This window comes from Tamandua tetradactyla, chromosome 3 (genome assembly GCF_023851605.1).
Source record: "Tamandua tetradactyla isolate mTamTet1 chromosome 3, mTamTet1.pri, whole genome shotgun sequence".
In the NCBI taxonomy this organism is placed as follows: Eukaryota; Metazoa; Chordata; class Mammalia; order Pilosa; family Myrmecophagidae; genus Tamandua; species Tamandua tetradactyla.
In genome coordinates this window covers 33306467-33331261 of record NC_135329.1, presented here as the reverse complement: position 1 = coordinate 33331261, position 24795 = coordinate 33306467, and the positions used below count along the sequence as shown (strand labels likewise).

Sequence of the window (24795 nt, the reverse complement as noted above, 5' to 3'; positions counted from 1 at the left end):
TGAGGAAGGTCCTCCAACCCCTAGGGGGCTCCACCAGCATAGCTGCAGGGCTGCTGCACGGGACTTTCTACTGCAACGTGAAAGTGGTACAATTACTCAGAATCAGAAATTATACCTTCCAGATTTATAAGTAGGGGGCAACAGGACCCTATTCCAGAAGCAATCAGTAGAGGAAATTCTTACCAACAGTAATTTTACCTTTCTTGGTCTGGTCTTCATAACTCTAAAATAAAGTATTTGTAACAGATGATTTCTAGCTCACTACCTGAAAGAATCATCAGCCTTGGCACTATACCTCTTCACATCTATTTATTTTAATTTTTTTCCTGATTTATTTCTAAATTATATAATTCATAGTTGCCATAAAAATTCAAATAGTACAGCAGGATGTCACATGAAAAATAAAAATTTCCACCATCACCAATACCTCACTCCCCAGAAGGAATGCTCATGAATAATTTTCTTCTTTTTCTAGATATTTTCTGTTTATTATTATTTTTATTTTTAGAAGCTTAACTATTACAGAAAAGTACAAAGAATAATGGAACAATCCATTTCTCTTCACTATCTCCTATCCTCTGACTTCCTCCCTTTCCAAATGGCAAGAACTATTTTGAATTTAGCATATATACTTTTAATTCATTTTTGTACTTTTACGTCCATGCATATGTATATACCTCTGAACAGCATAAGTACTGTTTTGTGGGGTTTTTAAAATTTACATGGATACCCTCATGATGAACATAGTTTTTACAAACTTACTTTTCAAAAAATATGAAATACTTCAGTTATAGAGAACAAAAGAATATAACGGTTTCTCTTTTTTTTTTTTGGCATGGGCAGGCTCCAGGAATTGAACCCAGGGCTCTAGCATGGCAGGCAAGAATTCTGCCACTGAGCTACCAGTGCACCGCCCTATAACAGGTTTTTGAAATCACAACCCAGCTTTGTCAAATCTTAACATTTTACCATATTTTTTTTTCAGATATTTTTATTTTCTTAAAGTTGCCGGGTAAGACCTGGCTGCCTCTGCAAAATGGCCAACTAACTCCCAGGGACACCAAAAGCTTTCACACATCTAAAGTTAGGAACCAAAAAGGGGGGCAGGGAGCATGATGGCTAACCATTCAAATAAAAAATAGAAAGAATAAGCATTAAAGTGGAAGATTTTTTTTTATTTGGATGATATAATTTACATGAAAGCAATGCTGTCACCCTCCAGTGTATTTCAGGTATTTTTATTAAAGAAATATTTTTAAAAATAAATAAATGTAGAGTATGCAACATTCCCTGTACATCCATCCCATCATTCCATTTTCCTCCTTCCCTCAGCAGAAGTAACCATATCATGAATTGATGTTCATCATTCACACAAATGCTTTTTGACTTTCGCAATATATGTATATTTTTCCAGAAACAAAACATATTTTTGCATGTTTTAAACTTCACAGAAACGGCAACATACCTATAGCTATCCTCCTGCAAAAGCTTCTTTTTTACTTATTATTGTGTTTCTGAGTTTTAGTTATTTTGACTTATGTGGCTCTACTTAATTGTCATTGCTTCTATAGTTTTTCATTATATTTACATATCTATTTTATTTATTCCTTTCCTTATCTATGTTTATTCAGGTTGTTTTCCATTTTTGCTATAACAAGCAGTCTCCAACAAGCATATCTTTTTATATGAATAAGAAAAGTTTCTCTAGGATATGTCAGACATACTATAACCATGACAAAAGTATATCTATAAAACACTTTCATTCTGGTGCTGTTTTAACATTGCATCAGTCAGATTTGCTATGTTTTTCTAAGGTAAAAAATAACTCCAAAATCTCAGTTGCTTGCTAAACCAAAGATTCATTTTTGTACCGTTCACATTACATTTGAGGGGCAAGTTGGTTAAAGTTCTGCTCCATTTTTGTCTGAGATCCAGGGAAAAGGATACCAGTAAATTTTTGAATCCAAGAACATAATATCTTCTTCCATTTATTCATATCTTCTTTTATGTCCTTCAGAAAAGTTTTATAGCTTGCATCATGGTGGTCTTAATATTTGATTACTGTAACTGACCATACTATCATCTGCAAATAATGAAAACATTGCCTCTTTCTTTCCAATTCCAATTTTATTTATTAATAGAGAAATTTATACCCAGTTGGAGATCTGGAGAGGTATGTAACAACTCTCAAAGTCTTTCCCTTAATATGGTCTGAATTTCCATTATATTGGCAATACTTCTGGTTTGGGACATGAGTTGTTTCCTAGTTTAACTGGAGACGGACATTTTTCTTTTATTTTGGGGAATTCATTTTGTCCGATTTGGTAGCCTTCGGGGAGGAAGGGGAGAAAACATACATTGTTTTAAGCATATCTTTTACATGTAATGTTCACTTACTTGATAAACATCTTAGGAACAATGTGAAGTGGTGACAGAACAACAATCTTACAGAACAAATTCTAGAACCAACTCTAGAATTGGTTTAAAAAACTACACCTTTGGGGAAAGAAATAGAATGAGGTAAGCGAGAGAAGATTTTTACAGTTTACTCTCTACTAACTGTGCTTTTTTGCATTGACTCTCTCTTTATAAAACTCAATAATGTATTCAAATTTTTAATTCAAAAATAAAAACTAAGAACAAATGCAGAGCTGTGCATTGCATATAGCAAAATAATCAGATCTTGACCAATGAGTCTCCCATATGTTCATGGGACTCCTTGCAGCAATCATCCTGAGACTCAGTCTTCTAGATAGCATTGAAGAGGTGAGGAAATGATGGAAAAGAAAAGACAGGACAAAAGGAAAATGGTGTGGAAATAAAGCCCAGGGGGAAGTAACCCTAGCTTAAGTAGCCTGGCCTCTGACAGGTTGGCCAACCTGGGTCCCTGAAGCTCCAGTCCCACAGTGGCCTTGGGCAGGTATTTATAAACATCAGTTTGTTCACCTGCCAAATGAACAATGCGACTTCTACCACAGGACAGTTATGGAAATAAATAATGAAGCAATGTCAGAGGAGGGCAGACGACACACTGTAAGTGCTCAGGGCACTTCCTGGGTCTTAGTGCCACCATGGAGTATGGCAACTTTCCCCCAAACTGTTTGGACGGTCAGGCTGTTCATGGCTGTAGGTGGAGACCTAAGTCCATCCTCTTGTTCTCTGCTGCCTGTTCCTCCACCCAGTTACTATTCTCAGATCCTTATTTTGGGACAAGACAAAGGCACCTTCTCCTGATAGGAATAGTACAAATAATCATCCTTCATTACTTCCTATTTTTCACATTCTATTCCTATTTTTTGTAGACTCAGTAAGACATCCCTCCCCTACAAATCTTTACTCTCAGTATCACAGATTGTCAGAATCGGAAGTTCCCGTAGATATGAGAGGCATCTGGTTTCAATTCTCTCATTTTTACAAAGGACTCTGAAGCCTAGGGAAGCCCATATGGACAATACCATTTCCATAACATTCTTTTCTATACGGTTTGATCATTTCCTCTAAGGCAGATGCCACATCCTATTACTCCTCCAGTAGAGATATGGAGCCACAAAGAAACCTGGATCTTGATTCAAGCCCAGAAAACCAGTCAGTAGTAGGAACGCCCAGGAAGGCACATATATTGAGTTATTAGAAAACATAATAATAAAGCAATAACCCCTTCCTCATCTTCATACCCTTCTTCAAATCTGCTCGGAAGCCAAGAGCCACCAGGGGTGAGATGCATTTCCATAAGGAATTCACAAAGGAATTCACAAAGCAGTCTCTTGTCCCAGCTTTTCAGCAAACACAACTTAGCACCACCATAAGGTTAATCACCAGTGAGGCTTGATTCAGATGCCCAGAAAGACTAGATTGAAACAATATAAGGTGAAACAGGAGTCTTCACTTATTCTCAGAGATTCCCTGTGAGGGCTTGCTCAGAGCACACTCCTCACAATTGTACCATAAACTTTTTCTCCTTTTCTGAGTTCACCTGAAATCTTTCTGTGTTTTCTTTTTCCTTTTGTTCAAACCTAGCTTGAGACAAATGACAACCAGTACGAACTCCCTTAAAAGGATCTTCAAAATATTCTAAAGCATGACAAAGTCACTCTTCAGGTGTCTATAATCCCAATTAACCTCTGCTTACACAAATATGCCTGCTCTATATAGAAGGAATTATAGACAATAAGTTGGATTATGAGATAAATCGAAAGGAGAAAGAAGACTAATTCCAAGTAATATAAAATCCTCATTCAATTCAATGTGGCAGCTTCCTGCCCAACCTAACTCTTTATTAGTGGAACCAAAAAGATTCTATTGAAAATAATATCTTTGTTAACAACAATAGTTAATTTTATTAATATGGATCTTATGGCTAGCATTTATAGACACTTACTGCATGCCAAATACTATGGTTTGTGAACATTATTTCTTAGATCTCACAATAACCCTATGACACTGTTTCTATTCCCAATTTTATGGATATGGAAACTGCAGAACATTGCAAGGGGTGAAACTCTAAATTTAACTCAGGTATCTGACTCCTGACACTGCTCCCTTACCCAGCATACTCTACCAGATGCCAAAGAGTAAAATGTTGGAGGTCCCATCAGGAATATAAACAAAAGTTCTGGAAATGAAGAAAAATAAGTCTGGATAATGAGCCCTACCTTTACCATGAATAGCTGGCTCTATCACCCATTTGACCATCTCTGTTTCCCGATACATATCCGGTCCCCTTCTTCCTTCTCCCCACACTGCCCCTTCTCCTTTATCCTAGAGAAAGGGTCCCTATTATTAATGCCATTCCTGGAGACGTGTTTACACAGAGCAGGAAATTTAATATCAACATTACCCAAAGGAAAGTGTCTTGTCACTTCTATGAAGCACTTCAGCAGGGAGCGAATATCATCCAAAATCAACAGGCACTTACACCCTTTAAACAGAGCCTGACCGGAGAGTTTGTTTCTGCAGAGAACCTTTGAGTTCCTAACCCCGTTTGTTATGACGAGATTGAGAGGCCGTTAGTGGTGTATACAAAACTCTCCCTGTTGCTTCAAGAGGCTCATAAGAAAGATCTCGGGTGGGCTGCAAGTGGGGAATCTATTCAAGGTGACGAGAAGGGAAAATAGAATAGATTCAGGACCTCAACTGGTGGGAAAGGGCAACCTTGATGAGTGTAAACTCTAGAAGTCTCTGTAAACTGTCAGGGAAAGATTATAACAGATCTGGCTCAGGGCCCAGAAAACTGACAGGAAGTGAAGACTTGGGGGTTCGTAGGAAGCCTGAGGGGGGTAACATCAGGGCCCAGCAGAAAACCGTGGGATGGATGGATGGCCCAAGTTGGTTTTTAAAAGACAAAACATGGAGGGCACTTTATCCACTTTTATTTAGTCTCTTTTCCTGGCTCCTTTTTCCCAGCACCCCCATCCCTCCTCCCTCCCCATCAGAAGCCAGCTCTACCTCCTTTTCACTCTCGCTACTGCCCTGGGGCTCTCTTCAGTTCTCCTGGCTTCACCTGGAGGTGATGATCCCCATATCTGTACCATCCCTGGACACCTCCACCTGCACGTCCCTCCCCCTTGTCCAAAATGTTGGTCCTACCTCTAGATGGCCTGTTCTTATCTTTGAGAGTTCACTAATAGTTTTCTATCCTCTTCTTTCAACCCATGGCCTTTAAATTTTGGCCACCTTTGCAAGAGTCTTATAGCTCCTCAATCCGCCCCACCTCTTGCGGCGCCTCTTCCTGTGAAGCTGATCATGGATCTGAGCATGCGCCTCACTTGGCTTCTGTCCCTGGGTTCCTTTCAGTGGATGGATCCTCTCTTCCCTGTAGTTGTCTCATTAGGGTGAGACTGTAGATGTGAATGCATGAGTCAAAGGGGTAATAACATTATGATGAATTCCAGATTTTATCTTTTCAGTTAATGAACATTTATTTAGTATTTATCACTTAATTGTATTACACACCCAAAAATGAATGAAGTATAATTCTTGCCCTGGAAAAGCTTTCCATCTAGTAGAACTATTATCCAAATAAAAAGCATAGCTCAATAAGGTTCAGGGAGAACACAGGCCACATACTGATTCTCTAAAATCTTCTCTGAGGACATGCCAAAAAGCTGCCAGCAGAGACAAGTCCACACAGAGATTTAGATGAGATCCCACCTCCATTTTCTTGTGTGCATGACAAAGACCACCTCTGGCCTCCCTCTCTCTTCCAAAAGACAGAGTGAACTTGTGTTCTTTGATTCTTCCTCTATTTGCTTCCAGTTCTTCCATAGTCAGGTGAGGGAGAACAAGGGACAAATGTCTGCATAAAAATCCATTATGGAATTATCAAGGTAGAAAGAAAAATGAGACCATCAGGCACCAGGCGGAGCTGAGTAACAATGGCCATATCATCATCAAGCATTTAACCACACATACAAAAGTAAGCATGTCCTTCTAGACTCAAGAGCTAGGCTCAGAAGTCCCCAATTACCTTGGCCTTCGCAACAATGACCAAGACTCACCCGAATCTAAGCAATAAAACCCAAAGGGGCTCTCCAGAAATACAGTGGAATTTGCTCTTCTCCCTATAGGAAACCAGTCAAATAAGGGCCTGCCAATTCTTACATGTTCGCTCCCTAAACCTGCCATTTATTTCCCAGACTGTCTCATCAGTTGAGAAGGCTGCAGGTGAAGAGAGGTGTTTAACCCATGATTAATCAAATTCTCCAACCTTTGGACAATAAGAGACTTAAAAGGGAATATTGGGTGAGACATTTTTTTGGAATTTCAGCAACCTACTCAAAAGTACTCAACTCTGTTTTCAAAAATTACTCCAGACTTTTTCAACTCAGAAAATTAAGCTTCTGGGAAAAATGAGTGTGAGTTCCTGATGGGGAAGTGGAATCAAATGGAAATGCAGAAATAATATTGACCTGAGTCACAGGACTGGAGGTGATGTGAAGCTGCAAATCTAGAATTTCTACCTGATCCAGTGTTCCATTTAATACACTCCCTCCCTCCACCAGGAGTGCATCAGCTAAGCAGGAGGGATACACAATGGAAAGAGTAACTCCTTCCAGAATAACATGAAAGGATAGCTCAGAATCCAAAGGAAATGAAGTAAACTCGAATACCATCTCTGGACAAACAACTTCAGAATTACCCACATGGCCCCCGAGACCAGACAAACTGGGGATGTGATAACCACATCAAAGCTGTTTTACACATATTTCCCCAGACTGTGGCTATAGGGGTTGAAGAGAAAGATAATGACCAATTTCTTCACCTTCCCAGTCTTCGCCCCCTTTAGTCCAGTGATTTCCCTTTCCCTTTCCTTCTGTTTTCTCTGTCTTCACTCACTCATTCTCGGAGCTAGGTTACGCTTCCTACAGCCTCTTCACTGAACCCTCTGAATCCAGTCTCCATATCAGCAATCCATCTTACACCACATACACATCTCGGAATGTATTCCCTATTTACTAATTTAATCATGTTTGTCCTAGACTCTTAAAGCCCCAACCCCTCTGCTGAGTTTTCAAGACCCCCCATATCTGGCCTTAATTCTGTCAACCTGCCACCCCTAAAGAGAAATCAAGAGAGTCAGGGGAAAGGTCGGACATGTGGGTGATGCTGTCCAAAAGGTCATCTGGATGGTGCACGATTGAATTAAGGGGCAAGAAGCAGAGGCAGCAAGTCCATGCAACCCAGTTCACTTCATTTAAGAACCCAAAGCCAAGAGCTTGAGGTAAACGCAAAGTCAAAAAGGCAAAGAATAATGGAGACAAACAAAAATGGTTTGAGTAATAAATAGGACAGTCGGTGAAAGTGTTGGTATTGTTATTCTGAGATGCTGTGGGTGTTGCGGCATAAAGCAAATGAGGAGTTTTATTAAGGGTGTTGAAATAATGGGATTTTTGGTGTGGATCGAAGGATTTAAAGATGTAAAGATGCATAGAGTTAAGTAACCTTAGTCCTAAATTTGAATTGGAAATATCCATTTGACCACATGATACATTTTATCTTATCTTGGGGGCAGGCAGGGTGTATTTCCTCACTGTACATATTGCATGACTAACCCGATAGCAATAAGCACAACTAACACCCAGACAATGGTCTCCGAATACCATCACCTACTGAAAGGAGCCAAGGCTCCTTGGAGAAAGGGTCAAATCCAAGTTTGGGAGGAGAAAATGTGCAAGAGGAGCCTGAAAGTTATCAAAAGGCTAAGGTTTTATCAAAAGAACTAGAAGCCAATTTGAACAAGTTTCCCTAGCAACGAAGGGACAATCTGAACATCAATTAGGAATAAAGACAATGGATTAAAACACATCATATATGTTTAAATCCATGAGTTCTAAAAAATGCATCCATTATTAATCTTTGAAAGATACTAAGGAACAAATTCATTATTTTGAATACTGGAAGTAAAGAGAATAAAGAAAGCTTTTATCTGCCTTTCCTATGCAAACTGTACAGTAGGGTAACCAAATATTTGATGAGCTGATTATTTTGGGTGATATAGGAAGTATTCTAGCTAATAAATGAGGAATATCACCATTTTGCAAACCCTAGTGAAATAATGGATGTATGAAATGACCATCAATGGGTATTGACATTATAGAAGTGAATCTCATCAAGCCTATTTATCTAATCGCAGATTCACATGAAAAACAGGGGACAGAATAATATTAAATGTCAATGACGGGATCCAGTCAATAAAATCCAGGCTGTGGAAAATTGCATAGGAACAGCAGCCTTGCAAGGAAAAGAAAAGCGAGTAAAAAAGGAACCCATAGATTAAAAGAAATTTAAGAGACATATCAACAGAAGGAACATATGGACCTTATTTAATCCTGATTTGAACTAACTGGTAAGAAAAAACAGACAAGTAGGTGTAGACACTAACTAAACATTTAACGATACTAAGGAGGACAGTTAATTTGTTTCAGGGCAATAATGGCATGGGCTGTTTTCAAAAGGGTACTTATAGAGATACATATAGAGGAATTTACGGATGAAATAGTAAGTTATCAGTGATTTGCTTCAAAATAACACAGTGTGTGAGGACAACTTGGGTGTGGGTATAGATGAAATAATGCTGGACATGAGTTGATCTTTGCTGAAGCTGGGAGATGAGTACCCTACTTTTACATATGTTTGAAATTTTCCACAATAAAAACAAAATGAAGGAAAGAACAAAACTGAAAAGATCAATGGGTCAAGATGCAAGCAAGTTAAAAATAAGTAAGAAAGATAAACTGCAAATAAGTCCTTCATCTTCACCTCTAAACCTCCTTGTTAGTCCATCCTACAGGGTCTGGTGGTACATATTTGCATAAACAGTATTTTTACCATAATTATCTATATTCTCATTCAAGGCCTTAACTTACCTTTAGACAAATTACCAGAAGAAGGAGGGATTATAAAAAGGCTCCACCCGCTGGGTCAGATTACAGGAAGGGCCTCTTCCTTCCCAAGGAAGGACTTCGCCTGGATTTTTGCTCCCTCTTTCCCTGGGAGCCTGGACACAAACCACACAGAGGCCCTGTGCCCTACTGCTAAAGCACATATTCATAACTGCTTTGAAATATGCTTGTAGCTTCATTTCAGCCATAGGGTTTTTTCTCTAACTGGGGATGGGTGCAGAAAGGTGGTCAAAAGGCAGTCATCTGCCCATCATGAGTGAGGCAAAAACTAAGAACCACTATTTTTAGCTTTTCTATACCATAACCAAAGTGACAGATACAAAACACTACTCTAATCCTGCCCACGCCACAGCTCTATTTTCAAGTCTTCTACTGCCATTAAGGCAAAGTCCAAACTCTTCAAGATGCCTCTGCTTGCTTTCCAACTTCATGTTCCTCCACTCTAGACTTGAGAATAGCCATGCTCCAACTACTTCCTCAGCCTGTAATGCCCTACTCACTTCATTGAAGCTCTTAATCATACTCTAGGGCTCAACAGAGGAGTCCCCTTCTCCAGGCAACCTGGCCTGAACTCCTATCAAGGATTGATGCCTAGCATTGGCTATCTTTTAAGGTTGGGTTAGGTGTCTTAAGGACTCCCATGGAATCCAGATTTACTCCTGTTCTAGCTCTTAATACACTGTACCGAGATAGTACTTTCACTTTCCATCTCTCCTACCAGAAGGTAAGTTGCTTGGACACACAAGCCACTGTGCGCATTGTTTTATCTCCAAAGCAAAACAAGTGCCTGGCTCATGGGGAGTGATCAAAAATATTTATTGGCTGATTGACTCATGAAGCAAATGATGTTTTTGGTACTATAACAAAGCTGTTACATCCTGTATCTCCATGACCTACAACCTCAGACACTAAATGGGTTTATTAATAACAGAAAAGCAAAAGCAAAGGTACAATAAGCTGAGACGAATTCTAGAGGTCAGTTGACACATGACCCATGGTTTCCCAGTTATTTTACATTTTAATAATTAAGTTATTTTAATATATAACAGAAAAAAAGTAAAAGCCCATCAAAACCAAGATGTCACAGGCACCTACATTATTTATACTGACTGCATGACTTGGCGTTGGATGCCCAGGCCAGGCCATGGATGTTAAATGTTAATATGGTGGCTATGGCATGCTGAAAGACAAAGCCAGCCTAAACCGTGACCATGGGGAATGCCATAAAATCCTACCTTTTAAATAAACCCACATAGCTTTGGAGTAGCTGCCATCACCCCTTTCAAGTCTTTGCCTGATTTCTTAACCTTATGAAGGTTGACGGTCACATTAAGAGATACAAAGTCATACCACAGGTAAATGAAGTGCAGGACAGGAGTGCAGGTGACCTACATGCCAGAAGGTGGCCACAGGGCTCTTGCATCTCCCCATCTAAACAGAGGATTGAGAGTTACTGCTCACATTTCCCAATGAGTCATTGCCTCGTAAATCAACACAGCCTGTTTCCTACCACCTCGCTTCAAGGTGCGCCAATTTAACAATTATGAATATGCTGTAGTTTTAAATTAGCTATAAATAATATCAAATCAATAACTGTTTTTACATACAACTCCTATTTGCTTGGCTACTTACTATTGGGAGTTATTTGGGTCAATTTCTCATTTTGCTTTATTTAAGGGATCAGTCTTCAGGAGCCCGTCTGGGTCACTAACCTTACAAGAAATTTCTTCAACATTTAAACAGTAACTTTTATGACTATTTAAAATATATAGGCATACACATGCCTGTATATGTATGATAGCAAAAAGGTCAAGGATTGATGCCTAGCATTGGCTATCTTTCAATGGAAAGATTACCAATTACTTATGTATTATCTGAGTTTTTCATATTTCCATATTAAATATACATAGGGTTTGATAAAAGAATAATTAGAGTTTTACAAATACTATTTGCTTTTCTGAAACCATCTTTGACCTGTAAAATATTTTCTTTTTTCAAATAAGCAGCATTTTCCTATTAACTGTGCACTCCATGGGAACTACATTCTTTATTCTGGGGTCAAGTTAAGTTCTCTCTATAAGTTAGGTAAAGGTTTTATTTGCTGTTTGTTTTTCCCCGCCTACTCATTTTGAGGGGTAACCTGTATTATTGCCTGTCTTTACCTGGTTTGATTTATGATCCTGGAAGTCAGGTCATTCCTTCCTAGGTCAAAGAAAGAAAAAAAAAAGGTTTCTCCCACCTAATACCAGATAAAATATCTGAAAAGGTCATTGCAGACCTTGACAGAAACACATACAATTTCAACATAATCTGATAAAGCAGCAACTAGAAAATTTTTATCAGAAGAAAAAGTAACTTGCCATTTCCCAGCTCAATTGATTGAACTTTTTTTTATCTGAAATGACAGACATTATATGATACGAAAAGCTGCAGATAAGAAACCAAATTGAGTAGTCTTGAATCAGATCAAATTGTCTGTCCCTCGTTCAAACTCCCACACCTGCTCTGAATGGGTCAATGAGAGCCTCTTGGCATGGTCCCCAAGGGGTTTTGAAACATTGCAAAAGTGGTGAACTTTGAGACTTTAGCGTTTATTCTGCGATTATAATTAACCTGCTCACCAGTTGCTATCGATCAGTTCTGAAAGGAGGTGATAAAGTTTGACTAGATTTTTAGAAGTAAAAAGGGAGATTAAAACTGGGGAGGAAGAAAAGAAGATTAAAAATAATTTGCGGGCTGAATTCAATTTTAAAAAGCAAGACAGGACTCGGGATTGGAGGATCCCAAGGCCCATGATTTAATAATCCCCCAAATTTCCCACAAACTTGGGAACCACTCCCTGATTTCTCACCCTCCAAAATAAAGTATCTCTGTCACTGTTGAATAATGGAATGAAAGACAGCCTCACATTCCATTTGCAGAGACTTTTCAATTATTTTAAACATACGGAACGGCTTACCTGTCTAGATTTGTCTTCTTTGGGGGAGAAAAAGATATTTGAAAACATCAAATCAATTATTGGGCTCCTGCAATATACTGAAGGCCAAAAAACCAAATTCTCTTTATTTAGATAAGAAGCTTGAATATCCTGGCTCAATTCAGATTACAGAGCAGTAATAGATAAAACCGCAGGCCACCTGCCAGAAACAAGAAATCCTCCACTAATCCGCTTGGCCTTTCAGCTCAAGCCAATTGCTTGTGGTCCTTCTAGCCTGGGGTTATATTCACTTTCTTAATCTATACCCCTATTTTCATCATTACTAAAATCAAAATTATTTTGTTTTTCAAAACCCCCTCCTTTCTCTATTCCTATCACAAACACATCTGAAATATTCAGGAAAGGGAAAAGAAGATGATTATAGATTTCTTTTAAGAAAGGGTCTTTTGAGAAAGCCGTATAGTTTTGCTCTTCTTATGCAGCAGTCTCCTGAGAGTTAGGACAATCTGAATTCTGGAAAGACTCTATTTAATTATTTCTGCCAGTGGAGTTGGGAGACTGAAAAGAAGTTTGTGCAAGGCATGGATTCTTGACACTGCATTCTGCAACTTAAGTTCTGCTGTATCCCAGTGAGACGGACTCAGGAGGACGTTGCAAATGTAGAGATACTGGTGGGAAGGGGGCATCAACAGAAGAGGAGGCATACTGGATGAGAGAGCTGGGGAAAGACAAGTAACAGAAAGAAAATCCTAAGCACTAACAGAGTCCTTCAACTACCACCACCTAACTCCTGGTTCCAAAGGGATGAGTACCCTCTTGGCACATGCAAAGTGCAGTAAATGAAAAAAGGATGATCCTTTACGTTGGACTTTTCCAGGTTCTAAGCCAAAACTGTTGTTTGCTACCTGGAGGAATTTAGGCAAATAATTTATTCTTTCTGACAATCAGTTTTCTTTTGGACAAAATGGGGATAATAATATTTACCTCTCAGAGAAGGACTTAAAAATCTCTGGCATTTCCCCTTTCTTTAGGTGATGATTTCCTCATTGACCCGGGTAAAGGATCCAATTTACTATTCACCAGGGGATATTCTGCAAGACACAGGCCATTATCTCTCAGAATTGTCAGCAAGTTATCTAAATACTAGCATACCAGAACTGTAAGTTTATTTTGGATAAATCAAAGAAGATTAAGGTCATTCATATTAGAACCCCACTCATATTATCTTACCCGCCTTCTTTAGAAGGAAACAAAGGATTGATTAGCTCTATAGAGAGCCAATAGAGTATTCACTCTTGATCGTTACATGGGACCATGTAATGATCCATCAAAATGATACCTATTCCCAAATTATGCTGGAGAATTATTATCAGGCTCTACAGGATGTATGAACCAAGAAGTCACCAAAAGACCAATACTTTCAGATGTCAAAAAGGCCCCTTCCAATTGTTAAAGCATCAGACCCTTGCTTGCTAGAATTGCCCTCTTCTAAAACAATGCAATGAAAAAGCTAACAGCCTTCCTCATTTCTTATGCAAACAGAAGCAGCAACAGCTGCAACCCAAGTTCAGCTCTAAATTCAGTAAAACTCAACTAGCTTAAAAGAATCACTTTGCCCTGGAGGAAAGCAATTTATTTTTCAAACACAATACCATCATTGTCATAGGTTTCCTGTCTGGTCCTAGGAATATATGCCCACCAGTAAAAGGCTGTGTGAGTGAGTGTGTGTGGCCACAAGGAAAACTTAGAAAGCCACGTCAATGTGGGGGTAGGAGCATCTGTGTTTGAAAGTCTGACAATTGCTGGCTTAGCTCTGCTACCAGTAGAAAGTGCAGAGACCAGGATAAATTTTCCCCATCGGTAAAGCAATCTCTAGTTGGATAAGCAAAAATCAAAAGCCAAATTTAATAAACAACAATTTATGTTTTAAAGGACTTTTCCTGTGCATCCATAAGCACTAAATACAGACTCGTTTAAAAAAAGAGGGATCAAAAGACTCTCAGGAAGTTGATTCATGAATACTATACATCTCTTTTAAAAAATGTAATTGGCTTAATATCTTATTAAAAATAGGTAATACTTCACATGGCTCAAAGTTTGAAAAGATCCAAGGGATGTGTGGTTAAGTCTTTCTCCTACCCTTATCCCTCACTTTGCCAGTTATCCTACCCACAGGCAATCAATGTTTCAAATTCCTTGTGAATATTTCCAGAAAATTCAAGTGAATATAATTTTCTCTTTTCTTATAGAAAGAATGTATAGTGCTGCACACATATTCTTCACTAATAAATGTCTGGGAGAGGACTCCACACCATTACATGTGAACTCCTTAATTTTATATGCCTACGTGATATTCTATTGTTTGAATGTAGCAGGAATACACAACTATTGTTCCCTAAGGAAGGACATTTAAGTTGTTCCCAAGTTTTGCTATTACAAACAGAGCTGCAGTCAATATGCGCTAGTATATTTGTAGAATAAATTCCTAGAAGTCAAACTTCTGGGTCAAGAGTATATAATTTATAATTTGACAGATAACACCAAGGACTCTCCAATTTACACTTGCACCCACAGGTATCAGAGTTCCTGTTTCCCTCTACCTCAGAGTATGTTTCTTTTCTTAGTGCATTTAAGTGAGAAAAATACAGAAGAAAGTGTTATCTAAAACTGTTTCCTGTGCATAATTCCAGCTAAGTGCTTAGAAAGTGCCTCGCAAATACGACCCGACCTCTCGGTGGAATATATAAGGGGCAAGTGACAGATCTCACTAGAGGCAGGGACACACCCTGACTACCCCAACATACCCTCCTCCTTTACCTGGTTCCCAACCTGAGCACCAAAGACGAGCCCCAACTCAGGGCGGTGACCGGAAAGTTAAACAATGTCGACTGCTCTACACACTGACCAACCGTTCTCCAGCCAAATAAGTTACTTAGAGTTGATCTCACAAAGTTCCCTAAATAACTGAACTGCCTCAGAAAACAACCAACTTAGTTAATAAGCAGTCCTCCAGGGGTCCAGAAAACACTTCAGAGTTTTTCACTGACCTACGACATACGCAAACTCTCAGACACTGTGAATGCCTCCCCACCTAAAGCAGCAAATCTTTTAAAATGTGGGTAACACTGAGTGATAGATATCTATTTTATTGTGTTGTTACTTTAGTTGGTTCTTTAAAGAATGTTATATAATTGACTGTTTCTCTAATTACTCAGAAGAATAATTTACTATGTTACTCCATAATAAAATCCATTTTCCTCACCTGCAATGCTGGAGACCCAGGTTTGATTCCCAGTGCCTGCCCATGCAAACAAAAAAAACCCAAAAAAAAGTGATACATGAAGCCAAATTTTGGGCAGTGGCTCAGTGGCAGAATTCTGGCCTGCCTTGCCAGAGACTCGGGTTCGGGTCCCAGAGCCTGCCCATGTTAAAAAAAAAAAAAAGTGTGAAATGCATTTTCATTAGGCATCCTAGAAAGCTCTAACACCATGTATGCTTATATACAATTTCAATTTCAGTCTCCTTTTAGCTTTTAGTATTTACAAGCATTAATTGTGACTTTTTAAAAAAACATCAACTGTATTGAGGTATAATGTAAATGCAACAAAATAGTCTCATTTTAAGTATACATTTCAATGATTTTTGACAAATTGATACACCCATATAACCACCTTAAAGGAGTCTTTAAAATGAAACAGCTATATTATCTTGTCATAGATATTTCACATGCAGGCAAATAGAACGGCCCCTATGCCTTGAAATGCAAGAATTCCTTCCATAGCTCCTCTGGCAGATGGCAACAAAGTCTCTACTTACACACTTCCAGTGCACAGGAGTTTATTATTAAGACAAGTCATTTCATTTTCAAGAAACTACAATCATGTATGAGAAAGTGCTCTCTTACCTAGAACAACACAAAGTTACAAGGCCATAGCCTTTTCCCTCTTAAACAACTTTACACAGTTACCCACTCTCCCTTACTCACCCAAGTGACTTTTTCTCTAGCCTCAAGAGCCCTATTTCCTTCCATGGTACCTCAAGGTTTCCAGAACTGTATTCACTTTCTGGACTGCTCTCCAGTTTGCATCTTAGAAGACTAGAAACAAGTCATTGTATGTGATTTGACTGGGGCAGATTACCAGGGCAATTACCTCCTAGATCTCTACTCAAATATTTGCTAAGTGCCTAGCATGTGTCAGGCACCTAAATATGAAGAAGACTCTGTAACTGCCCTCAGTAAGGTCACATAATTCCATTAATGCTCTAATTAACAATCACAACTGTTGTTGCAGGGCCTTAGCTTATACTGAACTTGGAATCAAATAAATTCTACACACATTGCAGTCAAGGCAGAAGAATTTTTTCCACCTTAAGTACAGGTCTTACAGATACCCCTGTTTGATTTTATTACTTTGATTTTTGCCTTATTCTGGTGACCAACATACAAACCCCGGCAGGATATTAATGATTTTTCTTACTGAAGTGGTTCATACTTCATAGAAAAATAAAAATGCTCTCTTAATCCTTCTCACTGAAAGCAAAAATAGTTTCCAAGTTTAAGGGTGAAATAATCTATGCGGTTTTAGCTATAGTGATAGGTACACTATTTAAACAAAAGCCAATCTGTGTTGTATTTATATCAAGGTACTATGTCGTATGCAGGTATATGAGGGGATATCTTTTCTTCTTTTTTTTAATTGCATGTTCTTTTTCTGGAAAACTCCTATTCATCCATCAAGACCAAATGTCAATTTCACCACCTTGGATTTCCAGATTCCTAGCCTTCTAGTGATTATTTTCTTTGCTTTCCTTAGGTTTTGCTATCAGTTAATAACCATGCCACACTGTTAGATCATCTGTCCTGTTCACTTTCATGTCAATTTACTTTTTTTTTTTTTTTTTTGCATGGGCAGGCACTGGAAATCGAACCCTGGTCTCCGACATGGCAGGCAAGAACTCTGCCTGCTGAGCCACCGTGGCCCACTTCATGTCAATTTAATGTGACCGGTTTTAGCACTTAAAATCCCACATTCTGAGAAACCTCAGTCCCTGCAAATCAAAAATTGGTCACCCTACATGATAGTGAGTGCCTTCCAAGCAACTGCTTAATAAAATCGTCATCATTCCTAAGGGGCCCAAGTCATATACTTCACAAACATTAACTTTTTTATTTCTCTAAGATAACACTAAAAGTAATTATGATTATTCCGTTGTGTAGAGAAAAAGGTAAGATGGAGAGAAGTTAATTAACTTTCTCAAGATCATTACAGGGTGCCTGGAATTAAATCTTGGTTTGCTGATTCCAAAACCCGTGCTTGTACCACCACACTATATTGGCATCTTAAGACTCAGTGGTTACTTACATATAGTGAGCATGCAATAAACATGATGAATTAGTTATCACTTATCATCCATCAATCACTCAATGAGAGTCTGCTAACATGCCAGTGTTAGGAAAGCAAGCACTAACATCTTGATGATCAGAGTACCAACTCCTTATGATTGGAGGGCTCTCATGATCAGAAGAACATATAAAAAAAGCACATTTATCTATACTTTCACTTAATTAGGTATTTTTTTGTTATTGTTTTTTTCTTTTTTTGTATGCTGTATGGCAGGGTCTCATTTCAGTATTTTTCCATGTGAGTATCCTGTTATTACAGCACCATTTGTTGAATTTTTGTTTGCTTGTTTGTTTGTCCTGCTTGTTTATTTTTTGGGTAAGTGCATGGACTGGGAATGAAACCTGGGTCTCCCAGACGGCAGGTGAGAATTCTACCACTGAACTACCCTTGCACCCCCTTAATTAGCTTTTATGTAAGTGCCAAATGCAGAACATGCTGAAGATTCGAATACCAACAAATTCAACATGCTTTGTGTTCTCTAGCAAAGCTAACATGGCATTTTCAAGACTTTACCCTTTGAAACACTTGGCTATGTGCAGCAGAGAAAAACCAACTGCTAAGCCAGACCAAAGTGGTCTCTTCGGGTGGGACTTCTCATGAATTCATATTGATAGGCAAACCACAGGGAAGACAGGCCACACTTGGCGAGGAAGGAGCACCCTGAAAGTCAGCTCGCCATTTGGTGACGCTGCATGTGGGAAACATTACTTCAGCATACCATGCATGGTATGGGTCTCATTTAAAAATACACACACTGCGAGCACCCAGGGTATTGGGCTTGTTTTACAGTACCACAGTAGAGCCTGTGGACCAGAGAGGATCCTTCAACTTCTCATCGCGACCTTTCTTCTCCTTAACCAAATTCCCACTACTGGATTATAGGGATCTCAAAGCAACCCCCTCCCCTCCGTTAAAAGAAGTGGAACCGTGGGGACCATTTCACCCCATTTAAAATTAGAAGCACTCCAGAGAAATTTCTAAGAATGCAGGGCCAAAGTCCCCCGCCCCCAACACTCCCATCTAGAGCCGCCATTGTATGGAGATGCGGCCTTGCCCGCTATCTCACAAAGGTACTCAGTAGAGCTGAGAGGGGCTGCCCCTCCTCCCCTAGGGGTGAAGTCTGTCTCCCCCATGAGGGGGAGGGGGATACTAGGAGCAACCGAGGAAACTCCGGCGCCACTTCCATGGTTAATCAGTTTACCTGGGATGTGTATTTGGCTGGAGCCCCCTGGAGACCCTCCCTACCTATCCTGGGACGGGATAATTTAAAAGCTCTTCAAAGCCAGCGCCCTTCTCCAAGCCAGCCTGAGACTGGACCTGGGAGGGACAGGCTTTACTCTTCAAAGTAAGAACAAATGCAAAAGGGTTTAGCACTTAGTAGGTAGTCAATAAATGTTAACTTTGTTTCTCAAGTCTGGGCTTCCCCACACCCCGGAAAAGACAACTCAATCCAAACCCGATTTTCCCCTCCCTTCCTGAAATTCCCGAAGACAAATCGCCATTTTCATTTTGAACTAGAGATTACCACTCCCCTTTCTATCTCAGCCCAAATTAAGGTCTGCTCTCAGATTATGAACAAGTTCGGTTACTCACCTATAAATTGAGAGATAGGCATATTTATGGTCCTTTCCAGGTCTGACATTCTTTGGAAATATTAGACAAACCATGGTTATTTCTGATCCCTGACGAGCTCAGGACAAGAGGATCAACAGGTGGAGGTTAAATCTCCATTTTCACTTGGGCAATTAAAAGAAGACGCCCCGGGTCTCCCGTGTACCCCGACAGTGACTGTACAGTGACCGTCCGTATGCTTTTGATGCGCACCTGGGCGCGTCTGCCGTGACCCCTGCTCTGCCGCTGGCCGGGCAGCATCATGCGAGGACGCGCGCTCAGACCGAGGCACCCACAGGGCGCCAGCCGCAGTTCAACCTATCTCCCCGGTGGGCTCCATTCGTTCCTCCCTCCTTTTTCCCCGTGTGAAGTCTCTGGCAGGCAAATCATCTGCAGCCCGGAGGGATCTCCCAATTGGGCCGACAAATGGTACAGAAGATCCCCTGCCCAAGCCAATTTAATCAGTTGGCCGCCGAGGGAAGACCAGCAAGAAAGAAGACTGAAATTCAGCAATTGCCATGGCCGGTGTCACTAAGTGCGCGCGGAGCTGCTCCTCACGGCTCTTTCTGCGAACCTCGGCGGCGGCGTGGAGAGTCACAGACCAGCCGCAACCCCAGAACATGTCAGGCCCAGAAGGACCCAACATTTGGCGCTCCACTGACACCAGCCGAGCCCCTCACTCCTTGTCTCTTTGGAACCCACAGGCTTACCCCATCCCCAAAACACAGGATCCTCGCGGCTCTGACCATCGCGGCAACCACCAGCTTCTTTCTCCCAGTTTGCCTTCCCTGGAAACTCGACGGCATCAAGCATCCTCCCCCAGCACACTTGTGAAAAATTTAAGCCCCATCCCAAACAGGAGGGGAGACCCCTCTGCTCCGACCCTCAAACGCTCGCCAGGCCAGCGAGCCCGGCCTCAGTACTCACCGAGATTGGGATGTCGGGCAGCCGGGTTGGCCCGGCCGGGCAGACTGTGCAGAACCGGGCTGTCAAAGGGGCCAGCCGAGGCTGCGGCGGCAGCGGCCCAGGACGCACCTACATCAGCCATGTAGGCCGGGTAGGGGCTGGAGTAGGAGCCCGCGAAGCCGGCGCGCCCGTACTGCTCGCGGCCGGCCAAGCCCGCGCCGGCTGCCCCGCCGCCCCCGCTGTAGGCTGCTGCTTCGCGGGCCGCGGCGGCGGCGGCGGCAGCTGCCAGGGACCCGGTAGTCCCCGGAAAGGAGAAGCGCGGCGACACTGGCGGCGGGGTGTAGGCGGCTCCCTCGGCTCCAGCTTGGCTCCAGCCGGGACTGCCCTGCTGGGTCCCGGGACCAGCGCCCGCAGGAGCCGCACTCGAGCTACCTCCCGAGGCGGCTCCGGATGCAGCGCCACCGCCTCCTCCCGGGAGGTAGGACAGACCCAGCACGGAGGAGGGCACCCGCGGCGTGGGCACGTAGACGGGAGAGGACGCGGCACCCGCGCTGTGCATGAAGGCGCCGGGACCGCCCGTCTCATAGGCCCCGGGCGGGGGGCCGTGGTTGGCGGCCATGGCCAGGCTCTGGTACATCGCCCTTGCGAGTCCTCCGCTTCTGCCTTCTCCCTCTTCCCGGGTCAAGGATCAATGCGGAGAGAGAAACTAACGACAACAACGTACAGGCGAGGGGCTGTCGAGACGATGAAGATTAAAAAAAAGTTCCTCAAAAATATATACGTAGCACACAACACAGGATAAAATCCAGTCTCGAACAAAGGGTTCTAAGATCTTGTTCACTCAGGAAAATCCCAAGTTGAAATTTTTGGTTGTTCCCGGGCAGCAGTGGCGGAGGAGCACGAATCCCTCGGCGCTGGTGGTCCAAAGAGCCTGCGGGCGGCAGAAAGGGGCCACGCGTCCCGGCGCGTACCAGCCGCCGCAGGACCTGCGCGCGGGGTGGGCGCCACTGGCCTTCAGGTCACCCGCTCGTCACGCCACAAGACCTCCTTCCCGCGCCGCGTCGCCGCGCACCTCCTGCGGCGAACCCACGGCCGCTCTGCTCCGCAAACTGGCTCCGAGTCAGTCCGCTCCGTCCCTCCGAGTTGTTGCCACAGCCCTAAAGGAGGAACGACAGAGAGAGAAAGAGTTCACTCCGGAGCTTTCATACCCCCCCCCCTTTCTTTTTTCCCATCCTTGGTTATCTCTCCTGCGCAGCAAACGAAATTCTCCCACCCAGCGCCCAGTTTTGGAGCCGGCGAGGTGTACCCGGGCTAGGTCTTTGTTTTCCCCAGGACGTGGTGTCCTGCCCCAGGAAAGCCGCAGGGAGGGGTGCCTGGGGGGGGGGGCGGTCTAGGGTTCCCCCGTTCTTGGGCACGGGAGTTATTGGTTGTGATTTAGGTCAATTATTTTTTTTAACTTTTTTTATTTTATAATAGAGGTCAATTGTTTTTGTATGCTTATCAGGAAGGGCTTTAGTCTTACCACCTTCTTCAAGCATATTTTTGTCACAGTATTTTTAAGTTCAATTGTTTCCAACAGAGTGCCCGAGACCCAAGAAATCTCCCCAGATCCTTTGTTCCTCCACCTTTTCCCCAAGTATCTCCGCCCATGAAAGAACTTTAGAGTGCCGGTGAGGATAACAACAAACTATAAAAAACAGCAACCTAGGAAATGTGGTTTGTAAACTTTTTTCTTTACTAAAGGGTAGATAATCTAAATGTTTATAAATGAGCAACAATGCCTGCTCAATCTCGTGAGGATTGTTACTTCCCTTACCCAGATTGGACAAACTACATATTTCTTGCCAATAGCTACATTTTAGAGATGTTGTAGATTGGATATTGAGACCAAAAAGTGAGAGTAATGTACAAGGTCGCTTTGCAGAACTACTCACTGGATAGTTCAAATGGATTAAAGTGTTTTTTCACATATAAGCATTGGTCCAGTCAACACAGTTTAAGGGGCTAATAAAAAAATCCAGACTGCTTGGGGAAAGAATAGTTTGTAGGACTTGATTATATGCTTGCTAGCATCCTGTGTTCTATTTTGCCAGGAAATTTCTCCAATAAAATAAGAGTACCTGCTCTAATCCAGACACTTTTCTTCCTATTTTCGTTAAATAAAGGTGTCTCCTTTCATTTTACCAAAGAGGGAAATGAGACATTGGAAATTTTTCAGACTTCTTTAAGGTCAAAGTACAATGAAGAGGGAGTGTGGGAAACAGGATCTGCAGAGCTCCAAGCATTTGAGCATGTCCACAACACCCCCACATTTGCTGTTGTCCTCAAGTAGAGACAGTTTGTCCTAACAGTGGCTTCTTTTTCATTGCAATAGTAGAATTGCAAAGAGAGAAACTGAACTATATACCAAATCTGGGCTCTGCCATTTACTGAATGAATGACCTTAGACAAATCACTTATCCTTTCTGTTTCTCAGTTACTAATTAAAGTTACCTATCTTATAGAGTCATTATGAGGATTATGAGTGAGGATTATAAATTAATATGTAAAATACTTATAACAGGGTCTGGCACAAAGGAAGTTCAATATAACTGTTGGCTATTATCATAAACAGATTTCTAATGTACCAAAACAAAGTGCCTCAGATGAATTTCAGCTATAATGAGTGATAATATTTATTACTGTAGAATTTTTGGAAAAAGAATCTCTAACACATTATGTAATGCTTTTCACCATTTTTACAATATCACTAGTAATTATTATTATGGGATTAATAACACTACATTATATTGTAACATGTAACTCAATAATTATTTGCTTTCAAAAATATACAATTTCAAAAACCATAGAACTGCATATACAAAGAGTGAACCCTAATGTAAACTATGGACTTTGGTTACTAATAATGTATTAATAGTGGTTCATCAGTTGTAACAAATGCAACAAACTAACCGAAGACATTAATAATAGAGGAAACTTTGTGGGGAATGGGAACTCTGTACTTTATGTGCAATTTTTCTGTAAATCTAAAACTCTAAAATTAGGTTTTTTTTTTTAATGCACACACACACACACAAATAAAAGAAGTTACTGGTTCAGTAGACATTTCTTTCCACCAAGAAGTTTGGTTAGAAGGTGAACACCAAAATTGGATTTGAGTCACCAACTTTACCTTTTGAAACTGAGGGCAAAAAGTTATACCTCCTAGGAAACTCTAGGCTCTAATAAGTAAATATTTGTGCTTACCTTAATAAAATATCCAGTATTTAATTTTTAAATCAAGCAGTTGATTTATTTAATTGTATTCTCTGTAATACTCCACGCAGTTTGAATATATAATGTCCCAAGTTTTCTTTTCTCATATAACTGGAGTAAAGGAAGGAGAGCTATAATTCCGTAATTTAACTTCTAGTATACATACAAGTACTAACTTGCCAGCTTTAAAATGTAAACGCTAAAAATGTTATAAATCTAACACTTGTCTTTATTACATTTCTAGCCTTTTAAAATGGCTGTTACATTACTTCGGAGTTGGATTACTGGAACACTACAAGGTGGAGAAAATACCCTTCTATACCCTTCTGGAAAAACAAGTATGATTCCCTTAAGACGACTCTTAGCAGTTTTTGCAATCGGACCTAGGTCCAGGCATCCGCAGAGGCAGCCAAGCTGAGACTGACAGAAGAGGCCCAGGCCGGTGCCACGGTGTTCCCTCTTCTTGATCACTCAACCCAAGTCGCCCCAATTTCTCAGGCATACAGCAAATGCTTTCTTCCTTTATAATGTTAGTCGATGTTAAATGTTCGCATCCATTTATCAGCATCCATTTATTCTTGCTCTTTTGGCTCGTCTCCTCTCAGCTTGTTTCTCGCTCTATAGCAGAACCAACCACACCAACGCACAAGCTTAGCCGTCAATAAACTAGCAACAGCCGGGGATGCGCAGCCCCAAAAGAGTGTGAGGCATCGCCCCGTTAAGTGCTCTAGGCTGATGATCCTGCTTCCGAGAAGCACAGGAAATGCTTCCCCGAGGCGCTTCCCCCGGCCGCCCAGGCCGGCGCAGATACAGCTGCTCCGGGATTGTGACCTGTAGTAGGTACCTCGCCACCCTCTTTCCCAAACCGAAAGGATCCTCGCTCTCTCACACCTCGTTGAGGTTCATTAACCAGATATCCCTCTCTCCCCAGAGTGACACTCGCACCCCGGCCCAAAGCCAAGCCACATATCTTCAATGCGGGCAGCTCACCGCGGCCGGCCCAGGGACGTCACTGTTCCCCGCCCCCATTCCGGCCAGGGGCCAAATTTCAGCAAGCAGTTTGGGGGTGGGGTGGGGTTAACTTTGTGAGAGGTTTTAATTCCCGGGACTATGCTCAGGAAGGTGAAGAGGCTGGTTAGAAAGGGCAGAAAAAGTCCGCCGCCTAGCAGCCGTCCTCAAACTCAGAGCGCCTCCGGGGAGCCGGTGGCCCGGCTGCTCTGCCTCTTGCCACCGCTCGGTGTCCCCGGAGTCGCCGGTGGACGCACCCATCAGTGTGCGC

At 41.6% G+C, this 24795-nt stretch overlaps 1 protein-coding gene across 2 annotated transcripts in view; it reads right to left on the bottom strand.

Annotated features, from left to right (window-relative positions):
• The window catches only part of GATA4 (GATA binding protein 4), a 52473-nt gene extending 31456 nt beyond the window's left edge, over positions 1 to 21017 (bottom strand). For both annotated transcript variants that reach the window (XM_077152973.1, XM_077152974.1), the window contains exon 1: positions 20283 to 21017. In XM_077152973.1, the coding sequence (XP_077009088.1) occupies positions 20283 to 20898 (616 nt within the window). In that variant the 5' untranslated portion in view covers positions 20899 to 21017. The remainder of the gene's footprint in view (positions 1 to 20282) is intronic.
• Positions 21018 to 24795: the final 3778 nt, after the last annotated feature.